Source organism: Diceros bicornis, chromosome 33 (genome assembly GCF_020826845.1).
Source record: "Diceros bicornis minor isolate mBicDic1 chromosome 33, mDicBic1.mat.cur, whole genome shotgun sequence".
NCBI classification, from domain to species: Eukaryota; Metazoa; Chordata; class Mammalia; order Perissodactyla; family Rhinocerotidae; genus Diceros; species Diceros bicornis.
The window spans coordinates 24,785,972-24,797,037 of record NC_080772.1 but is presented as its reverse complement, the minus strand read 5'-3'; the positions used below and the strand labels follow the sequence as shown (position 1 = coordinate 24,797,037).

General features: G+C 45.3%; 1 protein-coding gene across 2 annotated transcripts; it reads left to right on the top strand.

Moving 5' to 3' along the window:
- Positions 1 to 650: 650 nt before the first annotated feature.
- RPL7 (ribosomal protein L7) lies at positions 651 to 4,638 on the top strand. 2 transcript variants are annotated; one of them, XM_058528884.1, is made up of 7 exons: positions 651 to 712; positions 1,520 to 1,631; positions 1,944 to 2,110; positions 2,642 to 2,779; positions 2,904 to 3,013; positions 3,309 to 3,518; positions 3,854 to 4,638. In XM_058528884.1, the coding sequence occupies exons 1-6, from the start codon at positions 666 to 668 to the stop codon at positions 3,515 to 3,517; spliced, it is 783 nt and encodes a 260-aa protein (XP_058384867.1). In that variant the 5' UTR covers positions 651 to 665; the 3' UTR covers position 3,518; positions 3,854 to 4,638. The 2 variants fall into 2 exon arrangements, with proteins under 2 accessions (XP_058384867.1, XP_058384866.1); XM_058528883.1 differs by lacking the exon at positions 651 to 712 and adding an exon at positions 854 to 924.
- Positions 4,639 to 11,066: the final 6,428 nt, after the last annotated feature.

The window sequence follows — 11,066 nt, the reverse complement described above, 5'->3', positions numbered from 1 at the left end:
TCCGGTCCTCGCCTGTCCGTGTCTCTCCGCTTTCGTTAACCTGGGGACTCTGGCGGCGCCGCCTGCGATCAGGCGCTGCGGAAGACAGCCCTGCAGGCTGGCGAAGCGAAGAGAAGGACCTCGGCAGCGCGGCAACGGGGGTGCCGGTCTGAGACGAGGGTTGGCAGAGAACCGAGAAGGCGGTCCAAAGCGGGGTCTCGGGAGCGACTTAGAATCGCAGCTAGCCCTGTGGAACGTGGGTCAAAAGGCTCGCATTTTCCCTGGCCGGAATCACCACTCCCGGTCAAGCGTTGCCCTCCCGCCGGGCGGGCAATGGAAGCTATGCATGCCGGGATTTGTAGTTCGCACCAGTGCGGCGTGTCATTTGCGTACATTACTGGATGGAATTCGAGCCTACCCCGTCCACGCAGCCTAGGAACTAGGACCCCGAATAGTCAGGGTGTCAGCACTCTTTGCTCTTGTCATATTGATTAAAGAGTCTAATCAATGCATGCATTTTCCCAAACAAATTTTACCTGAAACTTAATCATAAGAGCCTGAACCAGGCAGTTTTTAAGTTTGCGTCTGCAAGACGAGTTCTCAGTTCTGAGTTCTTTTCTGGCTTATCCTGGGACACCTATGAGTCGTGGGGCTTCACTGTCGCCGTCTTTAAGTGGACAGTGCGCATGCGCCAACTTCCTCTTTTTGCGGCTGGAACCATGGAGGGTGCAGAGTAAGTCGCTCTTCGTCTTCCCCAGAATCCTTCTCCATCTCCGAAACCAGAAACCATTTGTCTGACTTTCCCCCGATCGCACTGTAGCCCGTATCTTTGTCCACTTATCTGTGTGTTTGTGACGCTCTGTGACCGTAGCGGTGGCCCCAGGCTAAGATGGAATGCAGGCGGCCTTGGGGCCGAGGTGGTGGTGGAGATACCGGGGACGAGAAGTGAGAACTGAGTGTGTGTGGAACCCGCCGGTTGTCCAGTCCTTCGTGTTTTGAGGGAGGCGCAAGCTCTGCATTGGGTTCGTCGTTAGCCGGCACTTGGCTGCCCCAGGCGTCCCTTCCGCGCCGTCAGGCCTTTGCTTTCCGCGTGTGGACCGTGAGACTACAACCAGGGTGGTAGTTGCCTTTCTCTGGGCTTTTTTTGAGACTCCTCAGCCCTCGTGCGCTCAGACTCGTTAGGAGTCTAGAGAGAGTGTCTTGCGGCAGTCTCCGTCTATACGTTTTGTTAACTTGATTGTGGATGTTTTTTCTGTGGGAGGCCGGGACTCGTCGTGGATTAGATGTGAGTTTATTGTTGTCTTTGTGACTGCCGTGTAAGTGGTCCGTGTTCAAGGTGAAGAGTATTGGCATAGAAATGCTCTGAAACCTGCATTTCACGCCGTCGCGTGCTCGAGTGCTAGAGCAGCTAAAGATGCAGGCGTTCAGAGCCGGTGACAGCAGTTGGTCTGAACCACGAAGCGTGCTCAGTGCAGAGGGGGAGTAATGCCGCGCCGTGAGCTCTGTCAACGATTAATAACGCTCTGTTTGCTAATGCCAGAGACAAGAAGAAGAAGAAGGTTCCTGCTGTGCCAGAAACCCTTAAGAAAAAGCGAAAGAATTTCGCGGAGCTGAAGATCAAGCGCCTGAGAAAGAAGTTTGCCCAAAAGATGGTGAGTAAACTCTTTTGAGACACTTGAACGTAAGAAGTGGCCGTGTAGTCGGGATTGGAAATGAGGTGGATCTTCTTAGCGTAACTTGCTTGCTTCACCTGCTGTACCAGTGAGCTGGGTTAGCTCCTTAAGGCGGCATTCTCGAATGAAGGTAGTCGTCTGCCTCTTGGAATGTTAATACATACTGTGGCAAGAAAGAAGTTTCAGGAGAAGGCTGCTGCTGTTTTTTTTTTTTTTTTTTTTTGAGAACTGGTGTTGCTAATTGTGTTTGGGAGCTAAAAAGCAGATGAATAACTGATAATTGGTTTCCAGCTTCGAAAGGCAAGGAGGAAGCTTATTTATGAAAAAGCTAAGCATTACCACAAGGAATATAGGCAGATGTACAGAACTGAGATCCGAATGGCTAGGATGGCAAGAAAAGCTGGCAACTTCTATGTACCTGCGGAACCCAAATTGGCGTTTGTCATCAGGATCAGAGGGTACGTTCAGTTTTTACTGCATTCTGGTTTTAAAGGGAAAGCTGTGCAACCTCAGGAAAACTTCACCTTACTTTTGGGGGTCTGGGTTCTGAAATATTGGAATAAAAGTTTTGAAGGGGGTAGCTAGAACCAGGGGAGTTATTTTGATGGTTTAGTTGCAAGCCCTGTGCCCAAAGTCTCTATCCATTCTCTAATCCAGTTCAGTGTCCTGGAGATTAACTCCAAAAGCAGTTAAAATGTAGCCTCATAAAAGCTATAACAGAAAGGCGGACAAAACTAGGAAATGGTATAAGGGTGCCTGCAAGCTTTAAATGTCAAAGGTATGTGTTGAAACTTGGGGAGGAGACAAGTTGGGAGAGTGAGAATAATTTAGCTAACTAAAGGAAAAATGCCAGTGGTCTTTAACATGAGAGGATTCCTATCTATTTAGGTTGGATTTGGGTTGTCCAAAATCATGATTAGTTTCCTGTCTTTTGTTAATAAAAATTCTGATAAAAGTCAAATGATTTTTTGGTCTTGTTTTCACTCTAGCATCAATGGTGTGAGCCCAAAGGTCCGAAAGGTCTTGCAGCTTCTTCGCCTTCGCCAGATCTTCAACGGCACCTTTGTTAAGCTCAACAAGGCTTCAATCAACATGCTGAGGATTGTGGAACCATATATCGCGTGGGGGTGAGTCTGTCTGTTCCTTTGATTTCTGTTTGGTAAATGGGATCTGTTAGCAAAATGAATTTTAGGTATTTTAATAGTGATAACCTTATTCTTTGGCCATTTATGTCTGTTTTTCATATTTCAGGTACCCAAACCTGAAGTCAGTAAATGAATTGATCTACAAGCGTGGTTATGGCAAAATTAACAAGAAACGAATTGCCCTGACAGATAACGCCTTGATTGCTCGATCTCTGGGTAGGTTCTGCATATTTGGGGAGAAGTGTGCTATTAGACAAGGTGGATATTTTTATGGCATCCTATGACCCTACGTGTCTAGTATGAACCTTCCCACATTCTCTATAATGGTTAAGTCTGTGAAAAATGTAAGGTGTGATTTCATTGGCTTGAACTTTATCTTTATAAATAAATCTTTGTTGCTGTACTCTTAAATTGCTTTTAACTCTGTCACAGCCTATAATTGTGCTTGTTGAATGCCTTGAAATTGAATAACATTGAACCATTAACAATTTAATCACCTTAAAATGTTCAGGTAAATTCGGCATTATTTGCATGGAGGATCTGATTCATGAGATCTATACTGTTGGAAAACGTTTCAAAGAAGCAAACAATTTCCTATGGCCCTTCAAATTATCTTCTCCACGAGGTGGAATGAAGAAAAAGACCACCCATTTTGTGGAAGGTGGAGATGCTGGCAACAGGGAAGACCAGATCAATAGGCTTATTAGAAGGATGAACTAAGGTGAGCAGCTGCATCCTGAGAGAAGTTTACTTAATACTAAAGGTGGTGGTAATCTCAAACTTTCCCCATTAAATATTGATAAGGGTTTAGTTGCGTTCTAATCAATATTTTTAGTGGGGAAAAAAATCAACCATCTTATGATTACAGTTGTTTTGGTTACTCCTTCCTTTTGAGGACATTTATGGAGGGAAGAAAAGGCTTATTTTTTTTCTACTTAAAAATGGAAAGTGAATTGGTAGTTCCTTATAATTCCCTGATTTATGTTAATTCTTAGCTATTAATATTAAGGTGGTTTCTTTAATGGGTTTTTGTTTTTGTTTTCCTTTTCCTTTCAGGTGTCTACCGCGATTATTTTTGTAATCTGGTCAGTAAATAAAGAGTGACTGTTTTCAAATTGAAATGTATTGTTGTCTTGGTGACTTTGTGGTAGCCTGCCTCTGCTGTCCCTTAACTATTGTGGCAAATCTTGGTATGTGATAAAAGTAAGCCAAATCAACAGCCTGTTGCATGGAAAACTAGGGTACAATTTTTATCTTGTGGAAAACATTCGTTGGGTTTATTAAAGACTTTCTTTACGCAGAAGAAATCTTACTTTTTCATTTTTCACTTTTTAATTGTGCCATTGAGTTAACCAAAATGGAACTATTCTAAGAAAGCCTATTTCACAGGCCTTTATGCTTGATTTATAGGTAAGGTAATAAAGTTCATTTCACAAATAAAAATAAATTCTGTGGCTGAAATTCCATTTTCTCAGACTTTGGTTTGCCTATAAAGTACTGTGTAAACATGTTGTTTTCCTTTTGCATTCCATTTTTATGTTCTTTTTCTTATTTGGCATCTTCCATATTTAGGTGAGTTTTTAATAATTCCATAACATATTGTGTATATTATGAGGGAAGAAATGAAATTTGTGTCCATGGATGCAAGTTATTTTGGAGCATCTAAAGCACTCATTATAAAACTAATGAATGAAAACTTGAAATAGAAAGTTTTGGTATTTCATAAATAACACTGCTGTATGTTTTGTATCATCTCACCTAGTCTTAGTGAGCTGAAAGTTTTAACTGTAGAGTGTAACGTGAAGTTCATATAGTAAAAGTAGAAGTTTTTGTAGTCCTCATTAATTGTGCCAAGAGTATGATGCAGTACGAAACAGATGCCCTGTTAATTTTTTTGACATATTGTACCAGAATCATTAATTTTAGTATTTGAAAGTTGCTAGACAAGTAGGTTTAAGAATTTCTTTAAATTCTTTGATCTTGGAAGCTGTTTCTCTGGATTAGTGAGTTTAGGGTCAGTGAATTCTGGAGAAAAATTAAGAAGGTTCTTTAGTTTATAAAATAATTGTTACATGTCTGAGTCTATCAATGTTTTGCAAGAAATTTAGTGTCTTAGTAACCAGTTGAATATGCAAAAAATTGTACGTTAATCTCTAGGTGGAGCCTCAGTATAAGTTTTGAAATTACATATTTTGTCTTACTGCTTTGGTAGATAGAGTACCGCCCCCAGTTTTGATGCATCCAGTATCCTGAAAGGTAGAAGTGGCTCAGAAGAAAGAATATTTAGTTATTGTAATAAAGTTGTGCAGATGGCATATTGCTAACTACCTAAGCCTGGGTGGGTGGGGGAAACTAAGTGTTGTAGGAATTTGGATAGTAGTAAATAGAAGTGGTACTCTATATATGGGGTGGTGGTATTTAATAAAGCTTTTTTTAAAAATTAACTTTTTTTTAGAGCAGTTTTAGGTTCACAGCAAAATTGAGTGGAAAGTACAGAGTTCCCATATACTCCCTGTCTCCAAACACCCACAATCTCCCCCACTATTGACGTTCAGTGGTACGTTTGTTACTATCCATGAACATTGACACATCACCCAAAGTAGCAAAGCTTTTGAAACTGGTGAGGGATGGGAAGATTCTGTAGGAATATCTAGGATAAAGAAGCAGACAAAGTGTTGTGGCTATACACATCCTCTGCAGACACATTGCTGTTTTCAGTCCTGGCAATACAACTCCGTCTATGTAAATTAGTTTCCAAATGGGGCCAGACGACCAGAGGATGGGGAAATGTATGGGAGAGTTTGGGAGTGTGGAGGAGTTGCAGACATCTAGGATTGCCATAGAGAACTCGACAGCACTTGCTTCAGAATTAAGGAACCTAGGCAGTTTCAGAGTGGGGACAAGTGGAAAAAAGCATGCTGTCAGGTTCCCAGGAGTCAAGTGGGATAATCAGTCAGCCTTCAGCACAGGGTTGTGAGGACTAAAAATAATGGGCATGAAAATAGTTTGTGAACCATTAGAACCTATTGAAATACAGGTTAACACCTTATTTTACTCAGAAAACCCACCTCTCCTAAAAGTGTCGCCTTCTGCGAGGGGCCATCCACTAGAAGGCTAACCAGCTGTTCTGAAAGTCTGGGCCACACAGTAAGTAGGTCCTACTGAGGAAAATTCACCTCACAAATGTGTGTTTCCATTTGTACCCTTCAAAGTTGCAGCCTTTTCTTAGGTCTCGCCCTAGCTATCCCAGTCTTCATGAAGGTGTGTGCCATGAAGGTGTGCGTGGCGCTCGGTGGCCTTTAGCCCGTGTTACCTAGTATCCCTTATCTTGGAAGGTTCTCTTGTGATAGGCTGGATTAAGAGTGCTGCTCGAGCCAAACAGCTTGGGTTCATATCCAGCTTCCACTTAACAACTTGGGCTAATAAATCATTGAATCTGTTTCCTTATCAGCAAAGTGGAGAAAATAGTCGTGCCTAATTTCATAGCATTTTAATGAAGATTAAATGTGTCAGGTCATGTAAAATGCTTAGAGCAGTGCCTGGCTCAAAGTGCTAAGTAAATGCTGTTTACTGTGTAATGTACTGAGCGCTTAGGAGGGGCTACAAGTGAAAATAGCCTCTGCTTTCATGCATCCATCTAATGGGCAAGACAGACATGTCTAACAGATAACGTGAGATAAGTGCTACAGGGATGTCTAAGGTGTGACAGCCTCTTGAGGTGTCTGGAGACCACTTCCAGGGGAAGATTGACAGCCTTCTGCCCCTACTATTTTTCTTTACAGATTTGGTAGCAAACCAGCCATGACTTTGCTCTTGTACACGTGCCTCCCTTCTCTTCAGTAGTAAACTTAAGGCCAGCCTTTTTTATCCTACCCAGTACCTGACATATAAATATGGTAGGCACTAAGTATTTGCTTCCTATTGCTGCTGTAACAAATTAGCACAAACTTAAGTGACTTAAAATACAGATTTATTGCCTTAACAGTTTTGGAGGTCAGAAGTCCAGAATGAGTTTCACTGGGCTAAATCAAGGTGTCAGCAGACCTGCCTGCCTTCAGAAGGCTCTAGAGGAGAATCCATTTCCTTACCTTTTCCAGTTTCTGGAAGCAACTTGCATTTCTTGGCTTGTGGCCCCTTTCTCCATCTTCAAAGTGCAGTCTCTGCTTTCGTCCTTCCATCATCTCTCTCTGGCTCTGATCTTCCTGCTCCCTCTTACGAGGACCTGTTTGATCACATTGGGCCAGCCAGGTAATCCAGGATAATCTCCCCATCTCAAATTCCTTAGTTTAAGTACATCTGCAAAGTCCCTACGTAAGGGCGCATATTCACAGGTGCGGGGAATTAGGGCAGGGAAATAATTGAGAGGGCCATTTGATCTTTAATTTATGGTTCCTAGCTATATTTTTTTCTTCCTCAAAAATGACAACCTTCTAATGCAGGGTCTTGGCACTTGTAATCTTGTGTCTGGAACACTCAGCCCTCAGGTCTGTGTACTTGGCTTCTTTTTCATTCTGGAAAAAGAGGTCTTCTCTGAGACATCTCTTCATAGAACCCTGTTTTTTCATAACATCTCTTACTATCTGAAATACTTTTTCCCATTACTTATCTGTTGCTTTTGCCTGCCTCTGCTCAAGGTTGGCGTATATGCAAGGTTTGAGTCTTAGCCTTCTCTGTTCTAGTGCTTAGACCAATGCCTGGTGCATTGCAGGCCTTGTGCTTTTTTGATTGAGTGAATCAAGCTCAAGGCAATAGCCATTTAAAGGTTTGACTCTCCAGTAGTTGGTATGTTGTAGTCCTTGGGGATTTGGATGGGGAGTGGTGAGAGGAGGGGCGGGGGCTGGAATGTAGATATATGGATACATGTATTTGTTACTCAGGAGAACTCAGAAAAAATTGAGTTTTGTGTAGGGATAGTAGTACGTGAAAATAGAACAACATGTTGGGGGAATATGGGAGACGGTTTGTGCTGGGAGAGTGGGAAGTTTCACAAAGGAGGTAGAATTTGGGCACCTGGTGATAGAAAATCAGGAACCAAGGCATAGAGCTGGGCGAGAGTGCTGGTGGAGGGTGTGATAGCCAAGAGGATGTGAAAGCAAAACTCGAGAGCAAACCATTTAATAATGAGCATGTGATCACATATTGAGGGCTAGTGTGCACTTAATCCACGGAATCCTAGGTTGGCGGTTCTCCACTTTGACTGCATCCCTGGAACTGAATTCTTAATTGGTTTGGGGATGGGCCCCAGACTTTTTCCCTTTAAGTTCTCCATGTGGTTTTAATGTGCAGCCTATTATATTAGGTAAGTATACCATTATCCCCCTTTTTTTAGATGAAGGGTTAACTTTCCCTCCCCTAGGATGGCATAGCTAAGAGGTGGGGCTAGTAGTAGGTTCCAGACCTAATTTGAGTTGGTTTTTCTTGACCAGAGGAGCTAGGAAAAGTTAGTATCAAGCTTAATGAAAACAGAAAAGTGGTGTGCTGAGAGCAGTTTCAGGAGTTTTGTGGCATCTGAAACCATAGTGAGGGGGCTAAACTTGCAGCCCTAGTTGGGGTCAGGAAATGAAGGCAGAGGGTTTATAACAATTTGGCAAAAGTATAGATGCTGAGATCCTGCTGTGCAAGTCAGGGTGCTAGGCTTCCTAGCTAGAGAGGGGACACACACCCAGCCTTTCACCAGAGAACCTAGACAAAGGAGGCATAGAACGTGGAATTCGAGTGAGCATGCTGAGGGAACTCGGGGATGACTGTGTCCCTTAGCTAAGATTGGGCTAGTCAGGTATTGCTGGGCTGTTGGAAAGGTCCAGACTCATCAGTACTTTGGAGAACCTGGTTAGTTGGAATCTTAAAAATGCAACCCAGAGAACTGAACATCCCCAACTTTGTCCAACTGCCCAGTGCCCACCCTGTGGTGCACGGCACAACTTTCGTGCCCCACTTGACCTCGTGTCACGACTGACGCCTGTTCACCGAGCCTTGTTTCAGGCCCCTCCTCGCGTCCCACCCCCTGCAGCAGTGACCCCGAAGGCGGTGGGAGCCTTTAGTGGCTGTCTAGTGAGTCCTAGAGGCCTCCTGGCCGCCCGAGCGCCACGGTGGCGCGGCGCACCAACTGCGCCTTCCCCTGCGGACGGCGGCCCGGAAGCGGCGGACACCTAGCAACCGGCGCGCGTCGGGCGGGCCGGGCCGGGCTGAGCGGCGGGCGCGCCGCGCTCCCGAGCGTCGCCGGGCTGCCGGCCGCCGAGCATGTCCGCCCGGAGAGCGGCGCCCGGGCGAGCGCGCGGCCGTCCGGCCCGCCCCGCCGCCGCGGCCCGCTCCGCCCCGCGGCCGGGCTGGGCCGGGGGCTCGGCTCGGCGCCGGGCCGCCGCTGGCTCCCGCGCTGTCCGCTGCCCCCGCTGAGCCCGCTGCCGGAGCCTCAGACCCGCGCGCCGCCGCCGCCGCCGCCACGGGCCACGCGCGCCAAGGAGCCCCTCCCCTCCGCGGGGGAGCTGCGCGGACAGTGAGTGCGGGCGGCCGGTCCCCGGAGGAGCCCGGCCGAGGAGGAGCGGGGGGCCCGGACGGCCGGGGGGCCGCGCCGGGTCAGGCTGGAAGGGAGGTCGGGCCCCGAGGTCAGCTGGTCCCGCCCCCTCCCGAGAAGGGGCAGCTCTCCGAGTGAGGCTCATGGGTCACTCCAGGGAGTCTCTGGACACACTTCGGGGGGAGCTGGCGGGGCGGCCGGGTGGGCTGCCGGGCGGGGTGCGGGAAGGAGAGAGATGGGAGTGAACCCGGGAAAGAGGCCTGCCTGCCAGATCGGTGTCCTTTCGCACCGCTCACGTTCCCCTCTCCAGTGGACGTGCCTTACACGTTCGCCCCCCCGCCCCTCCCCGGACCTTACAGGGTCAGGGTCAGCCTCCCCGGGGTTTAACGTGAAGAGCGGGGAGAACGTGTTTCCTTTCTGCGGTTGACTGCCACTGTAATGCCCTTTCTTCCTCACTTGCACCCAGCCCTGTGGGCCAGGACTGGGGACGCTGACCGTCTGGATTAGAGAGCTCTGGCCCGGTTTTCGTTGCCAATTTTGCTTTGTACCATTTCTGATTTACCTATGCTTTATGTATTACTTTTTTCACGAGGGCTTAAAAATACTAGAAAAGATTTGTGTAATGCAGGAAGTCTGTTCTAGTGTACCAGTCATTTTCCCCTACAACCTTTTTGGGTCATAGACATGAAAACTGTGGAGCCTCTGCAGACAAATGCAATTTTGCAACCATTTTCAGGATATTGGACTCTCAGAAGCACAAGAATGTACATCGCTGATTGTGGGTTTAAATCTCTCATTACAATGGCATTTCTTCAAAAATGCTTCTGACATTTCGTTTTTAAGTTCTTACATTTTTGAAATTACATTATAATAGTCAGTACTTATTCAAACAGCACTGAAGTATGTAGAGTTAGAGGTGAAAGCCCTATTTACTTTGTAACACTTCTTAGAGTTAATTTAGTGTTTATCCTTCCATTCTTTTCTCATTAGTTATTTGATCATCAGTGAAATCATATAGGGATTCTTTTGAGAAATTACCTTTTTCACTTAAGAAGATATGGAGAATACCTGTCATATCAGTTTACTTAGGTCTGCGTTGCATATTTCATGATGCATCATGTAGATGTATGATTATATGGTATAGATGTATCATAATTTATGTAACCATTCCTCCTTAAGATTGGTTCCAATTTTTCCTTATTACAAGCAATGCACCAATGAACATTCTTACACATGGAAACAGTTCTATAAAGTGAATTCCTTGAAGCAGAATTGCTGGGTCAGATGTAGAATCTTGCCTTCCAAAAAGTCTTTACTGATTTACATTTCCGTCAATAGGCTGTGGTGAGAAAAAAACCTGTGTTTACTGTCATTTAAAAGCAATTTAAACAATAGCTTCCACTTAGTGTTTATTACATGTCCAGCACTGTGCTGAACACTTTACATGCATTTTAAAATTTAATCCTCACTAACCCTGTGAGAGTCAGTGTTATTTTCTTCATGACCCTGTGGTTATGCAGCTATTGAAGGGCACAGTCAAGATTAGAATCCAGCTTCATTTTACTCCAATGCTTGTGTTCTTTGTCGGGTCTGAATTCCTGGTCTGTAATTGGCTGGGAATTTTGTTTCATCGGGTTGTTTGAGGATTAAATGAGATTGTGTATTTGGTCTTACAATATTGTTGGTGGTTCCTTTCTCTGCAAAATCCTGCAGAATTGGACATGGTCCAGTGCCTCCTACGATTCTGGTTCCTCTGGA